Genomic DNA, 26,792 nt, shown 5'->3' on the forward strand with positions numbered 1-26,792 from the left:
AACAATCTCAGTAGTATGTAAACATTGTTAAAGTTTTGGGACCTGCCATTCACTCTCCAGTTCATACTGTCTGTACATGTGAACTAAGCTGCAAAAACAACCTGTTTTATTTGTTGTTTTGTGATATCACAAAAAATTGTACATTTAAATATATGGACCATTCTGCCAGAATTGCTCAAAATTTTGACCCACGGTAAAAAAAACAAAACAAAACATCTATTTATAAAAAACAATTACATATTCAGACTTTAGATATATAAGATAAGGATAATATTATGATATATTTAAACCAAAGGCATTATTGGAAATAGTAAGAAGCTAAATATACACAAAATCACCATTTATATGGTACTTTCTTTTGTGGGGTGTCTGTCCCAAACCCTAACTTTTCAATTTGTGAAAGGAATACTTACATTTTTTAAAGTGAAGTTGAAGGAATTACCTGTCATGAGTTTTATTTTTAAATGAAAACTTTATTCAAAAAACGCTGTCCTACGTTTTAATGTCACCACTAGAAACATAAAGTTTTAGTTTATAGATGGAGCCTTATTTTAGCCACACTCCTGCATTTCAGACTGCATCCCTGTCATGGTCACATGGTGAGTAGTTAGATCCCACTGTTTTGAAGTAAATGTGTCCCAAAGTCTGAAAATCAGTGTGTAACATTATACACTGTAGCTAAAGAAACACACATTTTCTGCAATTACGTAAACTTTCGTGTTTTAATGATAAATATGGTGATTTTATGTATACAGCTGTTCAAAGCTGTTTTTGCTAGTCATGTCCTGGCTAGCGTTTTTGAGATATGCACAAAAGGAGCTAAAATGACCAAAATGCTACCAAAATATTTAGCAAAGTGTTTTTGGTGGTGACAAAATGATATATTTAATAACTTTTTTCAATAAAATAAATGTAGTTCAGGTATAGAGTCATTCAGAGCAAAAGAATTTCAGTCTGAAGTCCACATTAGTTTAAAGAAATGTGTTCTTGAACCAATTTGGTAGAATGATCCATATCCACCCATGTATGCAGAAAATGTAAAAAGTGTTTTAGGCTGAACTGCCTGTTGAATGAGGCCAAATACAGTGCAGCCTATCAGTCCTACAATAACAGTAACAGTAACAGAAACAGCCTGTTTGAATCTTGGTGTTAACAAAGCATAAACAGCGGTTGGAAAACGGTTATGTAAAATTAATCGTGAATGTTGTTGGTACATAAATGTCCTAAAATGACATCGGGGGACAAATCGCACACAATTAGGGTTGGGTTTTTTGATTAGTTTTAGGTTTTGGTTAAGGTTACAGTGGGTTAGGTTAAAGTTTAAGGTTAGGTTCAGTTAATATATATATATATATATATGTGTGTGTATGTACAGCTTACACCAGCCAGTCACCTTATTAAGTACTTTTATTTGTATTCACACTCTCTGCCTGTTCATCAGCTCTACTTACTGTTTCTCTGCATACTTTGTTAGCCCACTTTTGCCCTGTTCTTCGGTGGTCAGGAACCCCACAGGACCACCGCAGAGCAGGTATTATCTAGAAAGGTGGATCATTCTCAGCACTGCAATAACACTGACGTGGTGGTGCTGTGTTAGTGTGTGTTGTGCTGGTGTGAGTGGATCAGACACAGCAGTGCTGCTGGAGTTTTTAAACACCTCAGTGTCACTGCTGGACTGAGAATAGTCCACCAACCAAAAATATCCAGCCAACAGCATCCTGTGACCACTGGTGAAGGACCAGAGGATGACTAACACAAACTGTGCAGCAACAGATGAGCTACTTACATCTACAAGGTGGACCAACAAAGTAGTACTCCAGCAGCACTGCTGTGTCTGATCCACTCGTACCAGCACAACACACACTAACACAGCACCACCACATCAGTGTTGCTGCAGTGCTGAGAATGATCCACCACCCAAATAATACCTGCTCTGTGGTGGTCATGTGGGGGTCCTAACTATTGAATAACAGGGTAAAAGGGGCTAACAAAGTATGCAGAGAAATTAATTGAAATTAAATAAAACTAGGACTAAACCTGTGTGGTGAGTGGAGCTGATAAAATGGACGAAGAATGTAGATACAAAGACACAGGACGTGTAAATAATGAAGTGGCCAGTGGATGTACATGCATTTAATATATATGTATTTAATTGAATGTTAGATAAAGACAGTGTGAGCATGTATGGGCCCTTTAAGGTTTAAGAGTAGACGTAGCATTACTCAGCTACCATATTACACAAGTCAGTGAAAGTTCATACAAGGACAGTAATACAGACTCGCATCTGTGAAATCTGCCGTTACATGAGCTTTTTTCTGGCTTACGAAAGAGAACAGGAGGGGAGTGGGCTGGATGTCAGTGTGGGCTTTGTGAGCCTCTCTCCTCATTAAATATGACATCAGTCACTCAGCTACTTTGTGCCAGTAAACTGGCTGTGCTTTGGTTACGCTGCCGGGTGTGAGCGATATTATTCAGTCGATTGTACAAAGATCATGAACTCTGAAATAAAACTGCAGCTCAGGCACTTCACACATGTTACCATTAACCAGAATTACCTGTAACTTTTGAACCAAGCTAAAAAGGAATTCCACCATTTGTTTCAAAATTTCTGTATAATTAAATTACTAAAATTTAAACAAAGTCATTGAGTTGTCTGATGTGGAACGTTCCATTCTCGAGAAACTTACAGGGGCAGAGTTGTTCACAGTGGTGGTGATAGGAACCAGACGTCTGAAGCTCCTGCATCATAGACAGTTATTATGTGAAATGGCTACAAATATGGCTGAGACATTGTTTTATAATAGTTTTATAGTTTTTACCTAAAACATATATTTTCTAATCTGTTCATGGTGACCAGATACCTGTAGTTAGAAAAATATGCAAAGTAGTACCCGAAGAAATCTTTTTTTTTTCCAGATGTACCACTGTTTCACCGTAATCAACATTGCATGTAAAAACTCAGACACATGTAGTTTTGAGTAGTAAATAAAATGGCTATATTTCATTTCATATATTGGTTGCATTTTCTGCTTCTCACAATCCAAGTAATCCCAAACACTTTGTGCTGTTGAGTTCTGGACTCTGGGTTGGTGAGTCCATTGTTCTAAGAGAACCAGTGGGATCTTTGTTTGATTTGCAAAGGGAAAGAAGCAGATTTGGTCTATTCACTTTTCTCAGTAACAGCTTCTTGACAGCTACACATGCTTTTCAGACACATAGTGTTGAGTTGTCTTCTCACAGTGGAAGGATGGACAGAAACACCTGTGAATTTTTACAGATACAAAGCAAGAGTGGAGCTTGATTTTCCCCTCTCTCTCGAAGATAGACGCTTTAAGTGCTGATGGTGACAGTTTTGGTGGGCTTCCAGATTTTCACAGTTGTTAGGAGTCAGGACTTGTTTGGAAATGGTCCAAACACACAAAATTATATATGCTTATTCCAAATTGATGCATGCAACACATTCCAAAAGAAGTTGGGACCGGAGCATGTTTACCACTGTGTTACATCACCTTTCCTTTAACAGCACTTAATAAATGTTCAGAGACTGAAAACTCAAACTGATCCAGTCATTCTGATGTTATACAAGTCTTCAGCTGTGCTACTGTGGTGGATTTTGAGTTTAGTAACACACACAATTTCAATCCAATACAGTTCTGGATTGCAGGCAGGCCATTCTAGCACCTGCATTCTGATTATGCAGCCATGCTGTTGTAATGTGCAGAATACGGCTTAGTGTTGTCATGTTGAAATAAGTATTAATGTCTCTTATAAGACATCTAGAAGGCGGCATATGTTGCTCCAGAATGTGTTCAGCATTATGCCTTCACAGATATGCAGGTTAACCATAAACCACCCCACACCATGACAGACCCTGGCTTTACACTGCTAACATTCTGGATGGTCCTTCTCTTTTCGGCCCAGAGAATGCAGCGTCCATTATTTCCATGAATACTCTGAAAGTAGTATTGCAGTGTAAATGTGGGAGGGGGGACATAATTCCCACCAGAACACTGACCCAAGGACAAAAGATGTTAGTAAATTTGAAAATAACAGGAAGGTTAATGCAGTGCCATCTGAGAGGTCGAAGGTCATGGGCATTCATTTATGGCTTTCAGCCTTGCCCTTTACACACAGAGTTTTCCAGATTCTCTAATGTTTTGATGATACTGTGCCCTGTAGAGGGTGAAATACCTAGAATTCTTGCAATCCCTCGCTGAGGAATGTTATTCTGAAACTGTTGCATCATTGCTGATGCGTTTTTGGCAAAGTGGCGAGCCTCGGACTAGGCCTTTCCTGGATGCTCCTTTTATATCCATGCATGATTGCATCACCTATTTAAGATCATTTTTCAACACTTCACAATGGTCCTAGCCTTAAATTGCCCCTGTCCCAATTTTTCTGGAATGCTGGAATTTTTCTGGTGTTGCAGGCAGAAATGTTAGAATTTATGTATATTTATTAAAAATAGTAATGAAGCTGATAAAACCTTAAGGATTTTGCCCTTGTACTGTTTATGTTCAAGCACAGGTCAAAGTAGGGTTTATAAGTGGATCGTCATTTGTCTAATTTATCTAATTATCTTTAGAAATATGATAAAAATCTTGTACTTGATGTCTGTTTTGACTGGAAATTAAATAAATGAAAGATGTTCTCTGACTTTTGCACAGTACTGTGAGTTGGTCATTTTCTCCTATCTTAACAATAAAATTATGCAGAGATGTGTAAAAGATGGACTTTCCCTTTGAAAGTGAGGTTTGAAACGTGATTACATTCTGAATGTGCTATATCATGCTTGTATTTTTGTGTTTTTGTCTTGCAGCCTCTCTTGGACGCCTTGGCGGATCTCCCCGAGTGGTACGGTGTGAAAGGGATGCAGGCCAACTGGATCGGAGAATGCTCAGGCTGCTATTTCGACCACGTGCTGAAGGTGAGTGACATTAGCTTCGCTCAAACACAGCGGCCTTTCTTTCTACTTACTTCATTTTCATATTCCTCGTAATTTTCAGAGCGGTGTTTGGCTGAAGACTGTAGTCTCTGTCTGTGCGTATGAATTTGCATAATGACATCTGAAATATTTTATTACATTTTCTGCATTTTAAGGCTTTGTGTGAGCTTCAGCTTAGGGTTATCTGGTCTATCTGTGTTATCTATGCTTTTCTGTCTCTCTCGTTATGAGAGGAAATATGTTCACTTAGCAGTGGCCTTGCTTATTAAATCCTTAATTTCATTTCCAGAGAGGGTGAGCTAGGACAGTGTGTAGGTGTGCTGAGTGTGTGGCTGCTGAGGAAAAGCACTACTAAAGCACTTGTTTTGGAAAAGCTGTGCAGAGACAGATTAGATGGGCAGCATTGTCATGCCTGCTCTTAGATAGCATCCAAAGCAGTCCTGTGCAGAATCTTAAGCCAGCAGAGAAAATGATATATAAAGGTTTTTATCTGGGCAGTAAGCATGTATTTGCTATTGGCTTAACTGTTTCCAAAGCTCTTCTCAAGGAAGTCCAGTAGTTGCAGATACCATCCAATACCTGCTTCATCTAATCAGTCCTTCTTCAAATTAAATCAAGTGTGCTGCTAATGGGATTTAATAGATCCGTACAGTGGCTGGAGTACATTGAGGGGAAAAAAAGAACCAAACCTGTGTTCATCTAACCCTTAATGCATAATAAATTACATTAAAAAATACAGATTTTTTTTAAGATTTTGTACTCAGAACAACATAAAAATATAAGAATCATAGAAATATAAATGTAAAATATCACAGAATTGTCCATATGTGTAAAGAATGAGTTTTGAATTGTCAGTGCCCTTCTACCTCCCCCACCTCTTCTATATATGTATATAACTCCCTACTTATTAAAGCAATTAAAGTTTTATCATAAAATTGCAGTAACGCACGGTCTGGCTTATTGCTTTTATAAAACGGCGGCCAGCATAAAATGTGATAAAATACACAACTTTTCAGAAAATAATTTAAGTTACTATTAATAATAATCGACATAAACAAGTATTCCGCCAAGATATGTAGTTCCTTTAGAGTATGGTATCATTGCCAAGCAACCATGGACCACTGAATGAGGAGAACGTTCGGTAGTCCATCGCTGTATATTGCGGTTATTTTGTTAATTGTTTTAATGTTTTGTCGTATAACAATGAACATATGATAACACAGCACTATTTAATTCAAAACCCTTCCCTTTATAAGTACTTTTTGGTCACCAAATTACCACCACAAGTCTTATTTTAATCTAGCAGCGCTCTCTTCTTGTGCTGGGGCTGAATCTAAAATGGCTCTCTGCTCCCTACATAGTGCACTACGTTGCAGTTTAAATACTGGATCCTGCACCCCAACGGTGCAAAATACAGCAAAGAAATAGTCATTTGGGACTCAGACACATACATACTTGATAAATGATGCACTATTTGACTGTAGAGGCTAGAATTTCTACACTTTCATAGCACACTATTTAGGGAACACAGAGCCGTTTGGGATTTAGCCTGGGTTTGACTCTGAAACACGAACATTTGAAGTGTGTAGGCCATTTAAGTGACACTTTTTTAGACTTTTATACTGCTGTTTTCCAGTTGATTATACTGTAATTCAAGCCTGTGATATTAATGGTGGAGTTGTTTAGGCTGTTAGCCAGCTTTTAGCTTGTTAGCTAGCTGACCAACCTAGTTCTAGTTAAGAACATAAGTCGCAAGTCCCTCAGTTTAAACAAAAGCGGGTTCTTCCTTCATCAATATACTCGGTGGTCCATGTGAGCGGCATGAGAGTCAAAGACTGTTCCATTAGCAGCACAAGGTTTTTTTGTGCAGTGGCGCAGTAATACAGAGTTCAGTTGTTGTGAGGCGGTCATAGGTGTGGGTATATCGTGGATTTCACAGCGGCTTCAAACGCGGCTCAGCCAATCAGATTTTAGGACCAGAACTATCCGTTTTATAAATATAAACATATATAAAACATTTTTTTGCCTTATTAGGACTTATTTTGCATTAAAAAAGTTTGGACAGACAATTATTGCATTCCTGTTACCGGCAGCCATCTTAGATTGAAAGTGTCAGCACGTGAGGAGAGAACTGAATCCGTGATAATGTTTTGTTAATGGGTCTCATGATTCAAATAAGTAAATAGCCTCAAGTTAGCTGTCTATGTAGGTGGTCTAGGAAGCCTGTGCCTGGTGGCAGATAATATAGTTGCTGTTAATGGTTCTATATAAAATCTTTTTGAAAGGGGTTCTGTATAGCACCCAAAAAGGTTCTTCTATCATTACAATGTCAAGCTTGTAATAATAGAAGAACCCATTTGTGTTCTATATAGAAACTTTTTTGAAAAGTGTTGTATATAGAACATACAACACTTTTCAAAAAAGTTTCTATATAGAACCATGTACAACACATTCTCCATCAATCTGCAGAATGCTTTCATGATGCAAAGAACCCTTTAATCATGTTCTTTTAGTGTTCATGGTTCTATATAGAACCATTTTCTTTGCTAAAGAGTCCTTGAAGAACCATCTATTTAAGAGAGTAGCACTGAGTGGAAGCTACCCACCAATTATGGTTTTATAGTTTGTTAATTAAGATGAAGTGACCCTTATTAGTCCCACAACGGAGAAATTTCACCTCCGCATTCTAACCTGTCTGTGCAGTGAAATACCACATACACACTAGTGAATGCACACACACTAGGGGGCAGTGAGCACACTTGCCCGGAGCAGTGGGCAGCCCTATCCACAGCGCCCAGGGAGCAGTTGGGGTTAGGTGCCTTGCCCATTGGCACTTCAGTCCCGCACTGTCGGCTCAGGGGATTGAACCGGCGACCTTCTGGTCACAGGGCTGGTTCCCTAACCTCTAGCCTTAGACTGCCCCAAATTGTCACATTTTCTTATTTACATTACTTCTCTTCATCAACTAGTATATATATATAATAAATATGATAAAGTAAAGCTTGGATACACTCTACATGGCTTTGTTTTCTAAACTGTCTAACAGTTCTATTGTTGAGAGGTTGAGACGTGACCAGAGGAATTATTTTAACTAATATCACAGGTTATCATTGTCTGGCAAGTAATGTTGTTCATAATAAAGCTTTCCCTCTGTAATTCAAGCAAGCCTACTGTAAGACATGCATGGATGCTAATCTTACTCACGTTATAGCTATTGAACTATATTCTCTCTCGTTTTCCTCCCTCTCTGCCTCTCAGCTGGAAGGGAAAGAGACAGGTGAGGTGCTGGCTGCCTACACCTCTTCTCCTGACGCGGTATATGGAGCAGCGTTCATCTCCATCCTGCCATCTCACCGCCTTCTCCACGGCTCCAGCCCCGTGAGACCCGCGCTGCATAGAGCACTGCAACCTGGGAAAAGTGAGGGAGACACACACACACATAGCATGAATGTGAAAGCGTGAGTCATAGCTTAGTGTGAATGGCTTTCAGAATTCTGATGCTTCAAAACAAGCATAAGTGACAATGATCATTAAAGAAGTTCTGCATGTTTAATGTTATACATTGTTTAGTAGTGTGTGTGTGAGTGTGTGTGTGTAGCTCTCTTGTTGCTGTGTGTGTGTAGAATGGTGTTGCTGTATTGCGCTCACATCTGACTGTGTTTATAATTGGTGGTCCCGCATGGGGCTACTCTCTCCGGAGGCGTTGTAGTTAATGAGGTATCAGGAGAGGACACACGCTATTAACACTTGACTATTAGCTCTCATTTGCTGACGTCTGGCCTGCAGACTGCCTCAGTGAGGTCACTGCCCTCAACGTCCTCACCGGCCGTGAGATTCCAGTGGTCATCTCTGCTAAGACTGAGTTTCACGGACACCTGGACACTTTGATAGGTGAGCATTTACATGTGTGGAGGAACTCTCTTTGAAAACGAAAATAGAGTATTTTAATTGTGTGTGTGTGTGTGTGTGTGTGTGTGTGTGTTGTACATTTTCAGGACCAAAATGTTCTCCCTCGTTCTAAAAATTGGCTACTGAGGTGAGGGTTAGGATTAGGCTTAGAAAATTCTTATTACCTAATGGCTTGTCACAATTATTACATAATAATCTGGACATAATTATATGAAATGATAGCAGTCGTTATCCACAGTACTATTACAATCATGTTTATGTTGCAGCTAACAGAAAGTGAATTGGTTGCTTTTTTCCCATTAGGTTGAGGCAAATACATGTGAAAAAAAAAATAGAAGGCTGAAAATACATTTATTGAGACACATCATGGATCTTACATAAAAACAAAACACAAAAAAAGCTATAATAATAATAATTTATAGAGCACTTTTCATACCAGTGGCAGCTCAAAGTGCTTTACAGACAGATGATGAAGCTTAACAGTATGAGAAGAAATTATGAGTACTAGATTAAAATCATATATCATATTCTAGTCTGTGTACTGAGCTTGATTGTCTTATAATAAAAGGTAGAATTGAGTTCCACAGTTTAGAAGCATAACTGAAAGAGGCCTCTCCACGTTTTCTGTATTGTACAGAAGGTATTTGCAGAAGGCCAGTATCTGCAGATCTAAGATCACGTATTGGAATATAAACAGACAGACATTCTGTGAGGTATGCAGGAGCATTAAGGCCATTTAGAGTCTTAAAAACCTAAAAATGGGAGTAAAAATAGCTGTTTTTTTAGGATCCGTGCTGCTGCATTTTGTTGTAGAGGATAGATTATTTTCTTAGGAAGCCCAATAAAAAGAACATTACAGTAATTCTGCTTGTAACAAATGCATGAACAAGTTTCTCTCCATCACCTTGAGATAAAAAAGACCAAGCTTCAGCTAAATTTCTCTAATGATGAAAAGCTACTTTAGTGACTGCATTTACATGCAGGATAAAACAGTTTGTACCAGGTTTCATTCTTCAGGTTTGATATATGAAGCAAAAGAGCCAAGCTTCGCCTGGAGCAGCGTTCTCTGAATTTTAGTACCAAGGATCAGTATTTCAGTTTTTTCTTGATTTAGTTGTAGAAAAAAATTCTGACATCCAGTGAAAATTATCTGGCGCACAACCGGTAAGCCTGTCAACACAGTCTTGACACTATTAGTAATGTTTGTTTATGTGAATTTGAGCTGAGTGAAGGCTGAACAATTAGTTGCTTCAGTTGAGAAAAAATGACCGTTAAATTGTTCATTGCAATTATTTATTTGACAATCATCTGCTAATTTCGTGTATTTACCCCCTTGGCAGTTTTCATGTTTTATTAACACAGTGTATTTAATTTGCTTTTTTATTTTGACCCTGATCAAGAGAAACACACTCTTCTGTGTCAAACTGAAACCAGATCTCTGCAAAGTGATTTAAATTAAAACACATATAAAACACAAAGTACCTGATTGCATAACTGTTTATTCCCGTCAAGTCAGTATTTAGTAGACGCACCTTCGGCAGCAATCACAGCTTTGAGTCTGGATAGATCCCTATTAGCTTTGCAAATTTGGGCACTGCAATTTTTCTCCTTCTCCGTCAGGTTGCATGAGGCTTAGGCATCAGGGCAAACAGCCTCCAGGCACAAGCTCTCTATTGAATTGAGGTCTGCACTCTGGCTTTGCCACTTCCAGTCATTAATATTGTTTTTAAGCCATTCCTATATAGCTTTGGCTATATGCTTGGGGTCGTTCTCTCAACCCACATGACTGCAAGGCTTGCAAACAGTATGAGGTTTTCTCCATGATTTCCCTGTATTTTGCTGCGTACGTTCTACTTTCTGTCTTCACAAACCTTCCAGAGCCCACTGTGGAAAAGCTTCCCCACAGCATGATGCTGCCATCACCATGCTTCACAGTGCGACAGGTGTGTTTATGATTATCTGCATTGACCAGTGAGCTCAATTTTGGTCTCATCAGACCATGGAGTTCCTTTCAGATGACTGCAGAGTCTTCCACATGCCTTCTGACAAACTGTAGCCAAGAGGTCATATGAGTTTTATTTAACAGTGGCTTTCTTTTTGCCGCTCTCCTGTAAAGCTATAACTGGTGAATCACCTTTGCAACAGTTGTTGTATGCACAGTCTCTCCAATCTCAGCTACAGAGACCTGTAACTCTTTCCCTCACTTGTCTCCTTTTTGCCCAGTTTTTGTGGACGGCCTGTTCTTGGCAGATTTACAGCTGTGCCAGCCTCTTTCTTTGCCAAACTTTTTTTCATTTTTTTCCATTTCTTAGTGATTTGATTTAACGGAACTCTAAAGCATATTCAGTGATTTGGAAATGTTCTTGTGTCAGTTCCCTGACTTTTCAGTCACCTTGAGAGCTGCTCAAAGTGTTCTTTTCTTTTCATGATGTAAGTTATGCCACAATACTGACTCACCAGAAGTTGGATTTTCCAGACACAGTTGTATTTATGCTACAGTCAGAGCCAGTGCGAAAAGTACCTGCTAGTGAGTCCTCAATGGGAATGAATGCAGCTAAATGGCTGTTTTTTAACCATCTCTATGGGACCTTCCTTTAATTTTGCAAAGTAGAAGGATGTATTCCATTAAAAACTGAAAGAAAATAACCAGTAACTTTCCTTTTTTTCTACAGCAAAAAGGTTTTGGGCAGTAGTACACTAGCATTGTGCAGTGTTAGTCCAGTAACTAAGGAAGCACTCAAAAAAAAAAAACAACAGTATTGAAATATTTTTGCTGTTCTGTGTTCAGAGATAGAGTACATATTTCACTATAAAATGATTAATCATTTACAAGCTGTGATTTAGCACAAAAGCTTCATAGCACCCAATTTTGTGGGCTCACTCAAGAGCGCCCTCTAGCAATTGACAAACCCAGAAGACTTCCTGTGTTCGGAATAGCATGCTGTGTACTGTATAGTGCATACTACATTAGAATATACTGAATACTGCATGCTACTCTTCATAGTAATATACTGTACAGTGTCCAGTATATGACAAAAGCTGTGTGACTAGCCGGCCAACATCCAGGACTGAACCAGTCAGACTGATCTCAAGACCCACTCTATTTCCCTCAGCTCTCCATTTTCTGCTTAGTAACTGTTGCTAGTTTTAGTGTGTACGTTTGTCTCAGTGGTAACCTGTGTGGTTTCCAAACACACCTGTGTTCATCATTTCAAATCATTTCATTTTCATTACATTCGTAGTTGGTATTTTGAGCTAGTTTGAGTGAATAATAAGCAGCGTGACTCCACACGGGAGCCTGAAAAGCTGATGCTGAATGGATTGTTTGGTTGAGACCAACTTTAGTAAGTTGTGTTTTTACCATGTTGGCTATGCAGTAAGTTAACTCTGTTAGTTAAATATATGAAGTAAGCAAACTGACCTCTAGACCTTCAGATGGAACCGGTGTGGCTTCAGCGTTGCACTGAGCGCAGCAGCATTTGGACAAATTTGGACAGATTTTGTCATTGTTAATGTACCAGAAGGCTAAATTCAGGGCTATTAAAAATATCCAGTGGTTACGTTCTCCTGAAATAACCAGGTTACATTTTTGGAGGCAGTATATTACAAAGACAACTCTGTCCGCATACTGAAAAATTTGGCGGAGTAGTAGGTCATTAGTAGTAAACTTCATAGTGCATTATATTTGGCATACTGTGGAAATTCATGTTGGTCAAATACTGCATACAACTTACTCCTTTTGAGAGCAGTATGTATTAGGCTATTTACTTACTCCAATTAAGAGCAGTATGTATTAGGCTATTTTGAACGCAGCCATTGAGTGGCAGCTCTCCTCACTACACACACTCTGCTACAGTCACTTGGAACCTCTTGACTGCACACAGGTGATTAACTAATTATGCAACTTTTAACACCGACTGGCAGCATTAGTGATGATTGAGGAGAGTCATATTAGAGGGGGTCAATACTTATGCAATGAGATATTTTGTTTTTTACTCACAAATTCATCTATTTTAAATTATGTTGATTTAAATCACTTTGCACAGGTCAGTTTTCACTTTGACACGAGAGTCAGTGTTAAAAGATATTCTGTGATAATGAAAACATGGAAACGTCCATGAGGATGAGTGTTTTTTATAAGCACTGTGTGTAATACATATGGGACGTATTAATGACCCCGTGTCCTCCTATGGATGTTTGTGTTCTCACTGTACAGAGGCACACATGTAACATGTTATTCTTTGCACCATTTCCCAGCATGCTCTGCTCTGCTTCACCTGAATCCCCTGCTGGTCTCACTCGAGTCCTTTGCAGACAGCTCCTCTGTGACCGAATCACTTTAATCACATACATAGTGTTTCTCTATGTCAGCGGTTAATGTGTGTGTGTGTGTGTGTGTGTGTGTGAGACAGGTATTCCTGACAGCAGTGAGGAGGATGTGTGTGTGGCCAGGGATCTGGGTGTCAGTTGGGTTTCGGTTCTGAAGAGTGAAGAAGATGGAACTCACACTCTAATCAACTCCGCTGAGGTACACACTGATCACACGCACCCTGTCACCAGGGGAGGCTGCTGCCCACTCATACACACACACACACACACACACACACACACACACACACATGCTCTCACCAGCACTGTCCTGAGGCTCTTGTTCTCACAAGCGCACACCCACACACACTGTCCCAAGGCCTCCACCTCCCCGAGCACTCACACTCACACACCCACGCATACACTGTCCCAAAGCTTCCCAACCCACTAAAGGCCGAAGAACACCAGATGCTCTGCGAAAAACATTAATGAAGGTGTGCACACCGTCGCTAACATTCAGCGACGAAATGCATCAGCACTCAATGACTTTCAGTGCTGCTCACTTTCTCTAAGCACCACAGTGCTTCACAAGCATTTTACTGTATTACTGATAAACAAGAGCATAAAAAATAATATAATAGGCTTGAAGCTTACAGAGCAATGGAGTAAATCTATAGATTTTACAGTAAACAAATGTAAATGTTCCGTTAACATTAATCTTATGTTAGCTAACATTACTAGCTCAGTCACATCATAACCTCACCTTATTTATTTTACCTTGAAAACAATGTGTTTGTGAAGTTACTTAGCAGATTGTATTGAAGATAAATCCACCAAATGATGTTAAAAGGTTTATTCCGTTAAATCTAGTGTAAAAATTGTTTTAATGAATGTGTGTCCACAGAGTTAACTCAGAAACAGTGAGTTTGTGAAGAGTTAGTTAGCTGATACCGAAACGCTAAATTCACTAAATAATTGAATAGTTTTATTCCATTAAATATGTGTGAGTAGAGTGTAGAATCATCTTGAGCCTGTGCTGTCACTGCATCTAAAGGCCACCGCGTGCTGCGTAAAACCATTGTTTTTTAATTAAGGGGCGCATCACTGCCGACATTTGGGCATCGTTGCTCACCGTCTTCATATTCTCTGAGGACAATGCCGTGGCATTCACCATTTTGCTATTACTGTGTTAAATTAATCTCCCAACCAGACCCCAAAAGTTGATGGTAGATCGTGACTTGATATTTACACCAAGAAACACAGTCATTCTATAGTCTGTAAGAGAGACAAATGCTAATGTTCTGTTACCTCTGCTAATGTCACATTGTAACCTCACCTCGAACCTTTTTGCACAAATTTAGAATGAAGGAGTTTGAGGCCAAATCTGGTAACTTCACAAAATAATGTTTCCATCAAGTCTATGAACTTGAGCTTGACATTTGCCAGTGTTCTCACTGCAGTGTGTTCTATGTGTTATAACTGTGCTATAACTGTACTGCTGTGCGACTCTGTGTGGTGTTTCTGGTGGGCAGTATCCTTTACACACAGCTTGAAAGTGAAGGAAAAGCACAGTGTCAAGCTCCAGTGCTGAAATGACCTCATGCCTTTTTTTTGTTTTTTGTTGAACAAGACCACACTTACAGACGGAAGTCTTAGTTGGGTGATGGGGAATTTTGTGGTCAGGGGATCATAAAGACACAGTTCTCTCAGTGAGGGACAAAGATGAATAGACATGAATTCCCTCATCCTTATACAACAGTCCAGTAAGAGTGGATGATGTGGCAAAAATAGTACATGATAATTCTTGAAGGCATTTTCATGTCACACAGTTTGTCATGATATGTAGTTTATTTGAGTTGAGTTGCAAACAATTTGGGATGGACAAAAAGCACCAGCAAAATGAAGTGAATCAACTAAATAATCAACAAAAATAAATACTTAGAATAAATCGTTGTTTCAGTTAAAGTATTTTTATGAGTGAAATGAAAGAGAAAAATAGAAGAAAAAAAGAGAAAAGAAATTTGCTTGTTACTACATGGAATCATTTTTTAGGTTGAACTAACAAATCATTTTTTACAGTGGGGGAAAAAGGTAAAACATATGTGACCTGTGAAAAATGTATGACACATTTTATCTTTTTATTATTTTATTTTTTCCGGATGTTAAACTAAAAAAAAATAGAAATTGTGCACTAAAAGCAGTGCTGCTGGAGTGTTTAGACACCTCACTGTCACTGCTGGACTGAGAATAGTCCACCAACCAAAAATATCCAGCCAACAGCGTCCTGTGACCACTGATGAAAGAATAGAGGATGACCAACACAAACTGAGCAGTAGCAGATGAGCTTTCGTCTCTGACTTTACATCTACAAGGTGGACTGACAAGGTAGGAGTGTCTAGTAGAGTGGACAGTGAGCGGACACAGGGTTTAAAAACTCCAGCAGCACTTCTGTGTCTGATCCATAACACACTAACACACCACCACCACGTCAGTGTTACTGCAGTGCTGAGAATGATGCACCACCCAAATAGTACCTGCTCTGTGAGGGTCCATGGGGGTCCTGACCACTTGAAGAACAGGGTAAAAGTGGGCTAACAAAGTACGCAGAGAAACAGATGGACTGCAGTCTGTAATTGTAGAACTACAAAGTGCACCTATACAGTAAGTGGAGCTGATAAAATGGACATCTTCTTGTCATTATATTGTTTGCAGACTCACTATTATTGGTCTAGGTATTTTTATGATTAATGAAGTTAAATATTTTAATAGACGATACCCACAATATACTTATCAGCTTATCATGACAGCATTTACAATGGTAACAATCTCCCATCCCTACGTTCCTGTCATTCTGTCATAGGCGTCTTGGCAGTGAGGTGTTGAACAAAGTTTCAGATTTTCTTGTTCTTGTTAGTTGTCATGTTGAGAAGATTGTTTGCCAGGCTTCACATGCAGTGAAGGAGAATTCTAATGACGCCTCTGCAGATCTACATCCTTGTGAAATGATAAACACTCAGCGATCTCTTCATATCCGCTCTGTAGTTCACAGGTCAGACACGAGAAGAGGCCTTCAACTCCATTACCCTGAAAGCTCGAGAAAGGAACGTGGGTGGTCACCTCACCAGCTCAAAGCTGAGGGACTGGTTGATCTCGAGGCAGCGCTACTGGGGTACACCCATTCCCGTGGTGCATTGTGGGTCATGTGGTCCTGTGGCGGTACCTGTGGAGGATCTGCCAGTCATGCTGCCTAAAGTGCCATTCCTGACCGGGAAAGGAGCGTCACCCCTACAGTCTGCTCACGACTGGGTCAACTGCTCGTGTCCCAGGTACAGATCCATTCTCACTGTAACTGTGCTTTTGTAATGAGCTCTGTCAGAGTCAAAGCTGTTACACACCGAATGTGTCGTGAATAAGCAACACAAAAATATTCAATTTTTGGAAGCAGCTTTTTTGCATTGTTAGTGCCATCAAAGAAACAAACGAACAGAGGAGCACAGCAAGAAACAAGCAAGAACAGACTCATTCAGGAGCTGGAATTTTATCAGCGCTTTGCATGTAGATTGGATGCCCCTAGCCTAGTCTGAGTTGCTGACGAAGCAAACTAATCCTGTTGATGTTTGTCAAAAAGTACAGATTGCTGTGACACAACCGATACATCATCTTCATTTTATTCATCAAATATAGACACAGCAAGGTATAGTTTAGTTCATGCCATCGGCAAAACTTTGGGGGTGGCCAGTAGCCTAGTGCTAGGAGAAGTGAGCCATCAACCGGAAGGTTGCAGGTTCAAATCCCACAACTGACTAAGTATACCTGGTGGTGCCCTTGGGCAAGGCACTTAACCCCCCACTGCCCCAGGCAGCGCTGCTCTGCTGGTGACGTTGTGCTGCTCCCAGATTGGGCATAGTTAGGCAGCAAAATGACAAATTTCCCTTGTAGGACCAATAAAGTACAAAACATTAAAATAGAGCAGAGGAGAATAAAATAATGTTGAATTTTCACCCTCTGAAAAATCACATTGGGTGTGCAAGAGATCAGTTATACATGTGTTTCAATGAATGTGTGAATAAACCACACAAATAAATTGCATTTGGTGTCTAATCTTTAGATCTTGTATTCAGTAACTATTATAAAGTAAATCTGCACAGCATTTTTACTTAAAGTCATCTGTTTTTTAACTTGTAGTTTCATGTCTCTGGTCATATTGTGCATCATGCATCATGTCATTTACAAGACAAAATTACTGTTTTCTTCCAACAAAGTGTGACTTTTGTCTGACTCTACAACGGCTTCTGATTTTTTATGATGTCATAGTGTATCAGCAAGTGTGGAAAAATAATGTTAACCAATCCCACCATGCCCACCTGTCATCAAAACAAAATGCTCAGCTAGCTCAGAGACCCTCCCTTACTGTGTTTCACTCAGCATGGAAGGCAAGTGTGTTATGATTTCCTATTTCATGTTGACTAATTAAAGCTGAATGAAAACTGCTGAGCATTTCCAATGTTAGAACATTCTTATAAACAGTAGAGATCATTTAGACATTGTATGTACTAGCTGTCCTAGAAAAACTAATCATATTTACTATTTTTTATTGTGTGCTATGATTGTGACAAACCTCAGATGTTCCAAAGTATCTCTGGGCATCTAGATGAATCAAGGCTTTCACATCATGCACTAAATGTAAATCATTTTAGTCAAAGTAATGCAGGCTCATTTTCACAAGCTGTTTCACAACAAGGATTTAGTTATGTTTTTTTTGTATATTGCAAAGCTTATTGTATTTGTAATATGTAGCGATATACCCATAGTGCAGCATTTTTTAATTATTCAGTTACTATTATGAAACTAATGTAGTTAGTGTAGTTATGAGCAGGTATGTAGTGCTAAACTAAGGTGGGTAAACCCTAAACTTCAGTGGGCGTCCATTTGCATGGACAGATTTGAGTTTGTGAAATGCGTCGCATAAGCCTATAGCACGTGTGATATTCCATGGAATATTCCGTTTGTTAATGGAAATATGTGAGTAAATTAAATAAACTCTAAAAATTAGTTATTAAACTCTGAAAATAATGGTTTAACAGTTTTAAAACAAGGTGACTAAACTTTATTTCAAATTTAAAAAGGTACAGTTTGAATAGATTTACACTCCGTTACATCCTTAGTTGTGGTCTTGGAGACAGGCTGGCCATTATGCAAGAGATGTAGTCAACGCCTTGGACAAAGTAAAGAAATGCCATGTACTTCTTTACACTCAGTCCTGAGCTTTTTCATGTAAATGTATGCAGGATTCCTCCAGGCTATATGGCCTCAAATCTCATCAGAACAGCATGAATGTCACTTCACCAATGAAGTGCTGTTCTATCAGCAAGTTCAGGCTATAGGCATCATCACTGAGTCATGAAGTCCATAAGGATGTTGGGAGATATGACTCTTGCTGAGTGTAGGCCAGAGTAATAGACTGTTGGGTCTGACTGTGAAGCATGGTTGTGCAATAAGTATCAGAACAGTTGAAATGCTGAGAAACGCTGGAATCATTTTAAACAGCCACTTGACTCCCTAAAGAGATGAAAACTGATATATGGGGACTTCGCCTACCTCCACTTCAGATAACATGTCCACTGCCAGTCAAAGGTTTGAACACACCTGACCGAATATGCATATTTCATAATCTCAAAGACATTTTGATCTAAAAACGTATGCTTAAATCCAAATGACATTTATTTCTAAAGCCCTATTCTGGCTGGATTAGTTTGACCGAAGGAGTGCTGTAATGTAATTTGTGGGATTTGACTGGTCAGTTTATACAGAATAAAGTATCTGCTGACTTTACTCAAATTACCTCAGATAGCCTAGATCAAAACATTATATCCTGGATGTTCATATTAGTATTAGGACTAAAATTAAATGGATCTAAACAAACAAACAAAAAAACTAAAATCCAGTTATTGCCACAAAGAAAACCATTAGGCTATTAAAATGGCCTTATTCAGTTTACCATATGCCAAGAGGACAGAAATCGCTCTGCCTTGTGAGACATACTTTCAAGATATTTCATTTTCCTTCTCCCTCTAATTAGGCCATCAGCCGTGCTGTAGATTATAGTAGTCCTGATTTGAACTTGAGGATAAAGGAACTGTGCCAAGACAAGCTTTTAGAGGTCTTTAGTCTTGTCACAGGTAATCACTAAAATTGCAGCACCTCCCCACGTACAGCTAATTCATCTCAGAAAGGGCTTAAAACAAATGAAGAGTTTAATTCCAAAACACGTTAAAGGCCCATTTCAAGAATGTTCTTTTCTTTTCATGATATGTGTTGTTGATAATGAGCTTTAGACGTGCAAGAAATTTCAGTGCTGTTTTATGCATAATATCACCTTTATTAGAGAAATAAAAATGTGTTTTCCATTATACATCAGCTGCTTTTCCTTTCAAAAATTTCCAACCCTATCCAGAATGAAATTCTTTAAACATAAATAGTGACATGTACAAAATGATTTCCCCAGCAAAAATCTAATTTAAAAAATAAGAAAGTGTATGTATAAAGTAGGATGCAAAAGTTGGGACAATCCTGGTCAAATTACATGATTTTTTTTTAATGCACAGTTACTGTTTACTTGCTGAATTTAACACATTGGATGAAGATTAAAAAAACAAAATGTGTTATGACACATTATGTTGCGACTTTTTTTCTAAATTCAGCAAATGAACAGGAATTCTGTTGTAAAATTTGAGAAATACAGTATTTGCACTCATGGTCGCTTAAAAAATCTACAAAACATGTCATGTTAACATGTAAATTAAAAAGCTATTTATCTGGGCAGTAAGTGTTTATTTGCTCAGAAGAACAGTAATTTTACAGTAAATGCAAATAAGATTAATACAGTAAGTAGTGATTTTTTGTACGTCATTGTGCTCATTTCACCATTTCTACCTCTCCTCGAGGAAGCTCGATATGAACTGTAGTCATCATCCCAACCTGGTTTGGCCAATCAGCACTCCATTATGTTAAATCAGCTGGTGAAATAATTTAATAAATCTTTGTGATGGCTGGGAGCGTCGGGGAGAGGTAGCTCACAACATACCTGCTACTTTTAAAATAAGACAGTCTTGTTACTTTAAAGTGTATGTATGTTTATTTGCATTCGTTTTAATGACACATAGCGTTATGCTAGGAAAAAAAAAACATTAATTACCAAGATAAATATGTTTAATATCCTTAGGTGCCCAAGACTTTTTCACAATACTGTACAGTTCTTTTTAAAAGCCCCCAAAAAGAGGTTTTCAGCATCAACAAGGTCTCAACATATGTGTCTATCAATAGTCGTGTTGATAAGCATCTCAGATGGTTCCTCATGAAGCTGCTAGAGAGAATGATCAAGAGAGTGTACAACTGTGTCAAGGCAAATGGGGCTAATTTCTAAAAGGAAAATAAAGGTAACACTTTATTTGGATAGTCCACTTTAGATGCTTTGTAGATACTTAATTTACGTTCAAATTACATTCAATTTAATATCTACTAAATTGACCATAATAGTCTTTAACTTTAAGCCTGGCTTTAATCCTAACCCTAAACTTAACCTCAGCCCAAAATCTAAACTCAACCCTCACCCTGGTCCTAGCCCTAACCCTGGTCCACATCCTAACCCTAAACCCACCACTGTTTAGAATCAGCTGAGTTTCAACAGATTGTTTGTTAACTATTTAAACTTCTGTGTGATTATCTGGAGATAATCTATAGGGGACTATAGTGGTGGTGTGTTAGTGTATGTTGCGCTGGTCTGAGTGGATCAGACACAGCAGTGCTGCTGGAGTTTTTAAACACCTCACTGTCACTGCTGGACTGAGAATAGTCGACCGACCAAAAATATCCAGCCAACAGCGCCCTGTGGGCAGCGTCCTGTGACCACTGATGAAAGACTAGAGGATGACCAACACAAACTGTGCAGCAGCAGATGAGCTTTCGTCTCTGACTTTACATCTACAAGGTGGACTGACAAGGTAGGAGTGTCTAATAGAGTGGACAGTGAGTGGACACAGTGTTTAAAAACTCCAGCAGCACTGCCGTGTCTGATCCACTCATACCAGCACAACACACACTAACACACCACCACCACATCAGTGTTACTGCAGTGCTGAGAATGATCCACCACCCAAATAGTACTTGCTCTGTGAGGGTCCATGGGGGTCCTGACCACTTGAAGAACAGGGTAAAAGGGGTCTAACAAAGTATGTAGAGAAACAGATGGACTACAGTCTGTAACTGTAGAACTACAAAGTGCACCTATATAGTAAGTGGAGCTGATAAAATGGACAGTGAGCATAGAAACAAGGAGGTGGTCATAATGTTATGCCTGATCGGTGTATATATGCACTAAACATGATCTACATGCAATTTCCTCCTTCTAACATAAAACACACACCACACGTTAGGAAGAGAACACATATCCTGTTTGTTTCGCAAGAGAAAAAACACTTTCTGACTCATCTGAGACACATCCCACGCCCCCGCATTGGTATTAGATTATTCTAAAGGGAATTTTATGGCTGTCACGATTACTCAATTAAACTCTTGTTTCCCTTCCAAATAATCAGTAGATTACTAATAAATTGGAAGTGACAGCCCTGGTGCATTTCTGCTGGAGCTTTCATGAGTCCAGATCTTTGCATTAGTTCTGAAAAAGGTCCTCCGGAGTCCAGACACCATAATGTCTTTAAAGTAAGATGATTTTGTCGCTGTAAAAGTTTTGTCGTTGGGGTCCATCGATTCTTGTAATGGCAGCGAGATTAGAACATCTCTGTCTGTAGAGAGCGCCGTGGTGACAGTTTGAGGGAAATCACTTCAGTTTTTTAACTGATCCTCCCACATCCAATTAGGCAAGCCGTGAAGCGAAAAGAAGTCAGATGAAAGATCGAGTGAGAGATGGGGCTTATCGGCCTAGTCCTTGAAAGAGGCTAAAAAAAGCTGGAAGTCATTTCCTGAGCAGTGATATTGTCTCTGGTCTTGCTGTTACCAGCTGGGGGACTAATTGAAAGCCTGTTGCAATCCAGGCTTCATATCAATCCAACTGCTGACCCGTCCAAACGGGTGCTAAACATGTTCATGACCCTGATTCCATGTTTGAGGGATTATTACACACTCACAGCAAGCCCCAGCTGCTGATAGCAGTGTGTGTGTGTGTATATATATGTGTGTATGAAATATATATGTATATATTTTGCTTGCCTCTGTACAGTTTTGAAGTTGTACGTAATGTACACATGATTAAAGTGCATGTTGCCAGCTTTTAATAGGGTGTTTTTATATATTTTAGTTTTACCATCTAGAAATTACAGCACTTCTTATATAAAGCCCCTGCACCTCCCACGCCCCCATTTCAAAGCACCAGAATGTGTGGGACATAGGCCTTCACAGGTGTTTTGTGATTACTCAGTTGTGTCTAATGGCTTCATTAGTGCAGATATAAGAGAGCTTTCAGCATCCGATCTTGATTCTAGGTATTTGGTCTCTTTTGGAGCCTAATTTTGCTCTTTGTCAACATGAGGACCAGAATTGGGCCAATGAAAGTCCAGGAATCCATTACCAGGCTAGGAAACAAGAATAAAACAGTGCAAGACGTTAGACAAACCTTAGTCTTGCAAAAATCAACTGTTTAACATTATTAAGGAGAAAGAGTGAACTGCTGAGCTTAGTAACCATAAATGGACTGGCAGGAAAACCTCCACAACTGATGACAGAAGAATTCTCACCATAATGAAAGAAATTCCCTGTCTGACTGGTCAAAAACACTCGTCAGGAGGCTGGTGAGGATTTGTCAGTGACTACTGTCTGCAGAAAACTTACAAAAAATACAGAGGCTACACTGGAAGATTCAAACCTTTAGTGAGGTGCAAAAAAGAATGACCAGGTTACAGTTTGCCAAAAAGTTCTTAAAAGAGCCTACAGATCTTGTGGACAGATGAGACCAAGACTAACTTATATTAGAGCCGATGGTAAGAGCAAAGAGTGGAGTTGAAAAGGAACCTTCCAAGATCCAAAGCATACCACCTCACCTGTAAAACATGGTGGTGAGGATGTTATGGCCTGGGCCTGTATGGGTGCCACAGGTACTGGTTCCTTCATCTTCATTGATGATGTAACTGCTGATGGCTGTAGCAAAAATAACGGCTGTAGCAAAATTCTGAGGTGCACGGAAACATCTCAAGCTTAAGCATGAGCTCAAGTTTAGGAAAATGCCTCCAAAATTACTGGACAGTGCTTCATCCTGCAGTAAGACAGTGATCCCAAACATACTGCCAAAGCAGTTTTTCGAAACAAAACTGGAAAAGCCTGACAGAGCATTACCAGAGAAGATACTCAACACCTGGTAATGTCTGTGAGTCATTCGCATGCAAGCAGTCATTGCATGCAAAATATATTGGACAAAGTACTAAATATTATTAATTTATTGCTCATACCACTGTCCCAGACATTATGGTGCCTTGAAATGGTGGGGTTATATATAAAAAGTGCTGTAAAACTAAAGCTAGAAAATGTGTCCCAAACATTATGGAGGGCACTGTGCGTGTCTGGCCCTAAACCTACCCTCACACATATTATGAAAAAGCATTTCAGTCAGATTTGACATTCGAAATTGTAAGGCATTATTGGAAAAAATGTACATAGGCTACTGCACACAATGTATGGCAGAGGGACACTAGGAGAGACAGTGGTGCCGCTCAGCATCTGTTACTGTACTATATTAAACCCAGACCCTGAGTACAAATCCATACTAAGTGATGTGTGGCTTGAAATTTACATTGAGGACTGTGTCAGTCTAAAGTCTTTAAGATAAATGAACACATGCTTAGTGACTGTTTTCAGCTCAGCTAATGTTGCTAGCGTAGTCACAAATTTGTACAGAGGCAAAAATACACATTTTTGTCATTGTCCAAATACTTACGGCCCCGATTGTGTATGAGTAGATTGTAAACTTCAGCTTCAGCCTCTTTTTTGTTGCTTGTTTTGTGTGATGCTTCCTATGTACTATAGCTGCACTTTGTACTATCTGACTCTCTGCCGGTACAGTGCGGAGCTCCGTGTTCGGTGTGCGGTAGCCTTTCTGTACTTCCTTCTTTGGACTAAACAGATAAGAAAATCTGACCAAAATATAAGAAACAGACTCTACACTGCCCTCTGGTGGAGTATAGAGTCCACACAAGGCATGGTTGTTCAACATGAGCATGTATGTTAGAGAGAAGCTCATTTGCATATCAAAAACCTTAATTTACTCTTCGATCTTTTTGACTTTCATGAGCAATTGAAAATTCAATCATTCTGTCTCATCTCTAACACATATACATATGCCCAGAGAAACCCACGCCAACAAACATTCTGACTCAGCCTCCAAGATTGCTGCCACGGCTGGCAAGTAAACTTTTTCCTTCCGCAGTGGTCAGTTCCTTTGAAGTTGTCGTGCATGTGCACATTTAAGGCACTCTAAGAGCTGCTTAACACATCAGATTGTGGCATAATGAGCTCGAAAATGATTTCAAGCAAAACCGTCGCAGCCGAATTTGGCTCACTTCACAGAAGCACCACTCTGTCCAAGTGCCAGCAGTGTGGGCAGACGCAGCACACGCACACGTGTTTAGTCTCCTCTTCAACAGGCCTCAGCTGTTACTGTCTGTCTAATGGGTCTCTCATCTCCTCACTGGACAAATAGCAGCCATTATCACAGCCAGGTACCAACACAATGCTTCAGTGCAGAGCCTGCATACACTGAATCTATTATGAACTCAGATGTGAATTGGAGTCCACTTACACATTTCAGACCAGCTTAACAAGAGACAAAATGGCTTAGAGATCAAGAAAAAGACATGTAGCCTCTTTTCCCGTGGATTCTCTTTCTCATACGCACGCATCAATCTCTGCTGCAAGGCACTTCATTATAGCTTGTATTGGGGATTTTTCATCCTGAAATGGCACCTGGCTTTCAAAGAATTAACCTGCTACACCTTAGGCTAGTTGCTAGGCAACGTGGAGGCGCTGTGCTCATCCTGGTGAGCAAGCGTTAGAGCGGGCAGGCTTGTGGGAGAGCAGTGCTGATTGTCAGTGTTGGGCACTGGATATCCCCAGAGAAGAAGAAAAGGCTGGTCACTGGCTGCAGGCTGCCCTGTAAGCTGCCCTGTAAGCTGCCCTGTGAGCTGGACAAGAAAGGCCGAGACCCTGTGGTCGTTAGCTTTTGTGTGTGAGGGGACTCATTACTTTGCTTCAGGAGGTGCAGTTAATGATGCAGATCAGCTGACTGTATTCTGTTGAGACTTGTTACAGTTGGTGTGAAGCTGACACTGGTGCTTATCAGCTCTGTGTTTGGTGTGAATGTGTGTGTGTGTGTGTGTGTGTGTCCAAAATATGAATGGTTTTTACTGATAGGTTTGGCCTGATCAGAGTCGAGATTTAAACCATATAGAGAATGTTTTAGAATATATTGGTCTTACACTAAACACAAACCAGCCTGGCAATGTTTTTCAGCTGTTTGAAGCCATCAGTGCTCAGTGAAACAATACTGAGACTTCTTTCTGTAAAAGACGGTCTTCAAGTTTACTCACAAGACTTCCACATTTAAGGAAATCAAAAGGAAAAGCTATCTTATATTAAGTTACTTTATCCGTTTGTTAAATTCTCGTTAATTTACTGAATAATTTACTGATTTTTTGTTAAGACCATTTAAAGCTTAATGTTTTGCCATTTTGGCTATGGCCCTTTTTTGCATGGGAGTGTTTGTCTTACTCTTTTTTGTAAGGACCAAATGTCCTTACAATGATACAATAATAAGACAACATTTTGTACAAGTGAGGACCTTTTTGCTGGTCCTCACTTGAGCACATGCTGTTTTCTCCACAAATTCAACAGTTTTTTGAAAAAATGAAAAAGAGCGAAAAGATTGTGTCTCATTTATGAATATTTTACAATGTTTTTTCATAAGTTTGTTCTTGAGACAGGTCCTAAGAAAAAGACTGTCAGATTTGTGATGTGTTCTTAAACCACAGAACTGTTCACACCTTTGTGCTCTTCAGTTTGTGTAGATTACCCAAGAGCAAATCCCAAACCAGAAAAGACAGAATCTTAATAAAAACTGCATAAGTTGGTTTAAAGAAGAAATTTCTTCTTAAGAATGATTGGTGAATGAGGTCCATTGCCTTTTAGATACTGATGTTTAGGTTAGGCGTAAATTTACTTGGCTATAGCAATGCAGAATTAAATAGAAATCAATGGAAGTCCTCACAAGTAACGTAAGACAAAAAAAAGGGTCTGTATTTCTAAACGGATCCTCTTCTGTTATCTGATTGGCATTTTGGGATATTTTGTTTACACTGATGTGTGTTTTTATGTATTAATGCCACAAGCACAATTTGTGCGTTTTATTTTGCAATATGTTGCTGCTTTTTGTGTCATGCATAACAACATCCCTTAACCATGGGAAATCACTGTAACACATCATGTCTATCATGGCTTAGTGCTTTATTGCATATTGGTACATTGATACATCTATTTAATATATGCCATACATTGTTAATAAACCGTTTATATTGTAGTGTCTAGTTTGTAGTATTTCAGTGTACATTGTTGAAGTTATTATTCAATACCA

At 39.3% G+C, this 26,792-nt stretch overlaps 1 protein-coding gene across 1 annotated transcript in view; it reads left to right on the plus strand.

Moving 5' to 3' along the window:
- lars2 (leucyl-tRNA synthetase 2, mitochondrial) overlaps window positions 1–26,792 on the plus strand; it is a 90,760-nt gene that overhangs the window by 40,605 nt on the left and 23,363 nt on the right. The window contains exons 8-12 of the mRNA XM_036560585.1: window positions 4,820–4,927; window positions 8,204–8,363; window positions 8,732–8,836; window positions 13,267–13,382; window positions 16,205–16,488. Of these exons, the coding sequence (XP_036416478.1) occupies window positions 4,820–4,927; window positions 8,204–8,363; window positions 8,732–8,836; window positions 13,267–13,382; window positions 16,205–16,488 (773 nt within the window). The remainder of the gene's footprint in view (window positions 1–4,819; window positions 4,928–8,203; window positions 8,364–8,731; window positions 8,837–13,266; window positions 13,383–16,204; window positions 16,489–26,792) is intronic.

This window comes from Colossoma macropomum, unplaced genomic scaffold (genome assembly GCF_904425465.1).
Source record: "Colossoma macropomum unplaced genomic scaffold, Colossoma_macropomum, whole genome shotgun sequence".
Taxonomy (NCBI): Eukaryota; Metazoa; Chordata; class Actinopteri; order Characiformes; family Serrasalmidae; genus Colossoma; species Colossoma macropomum.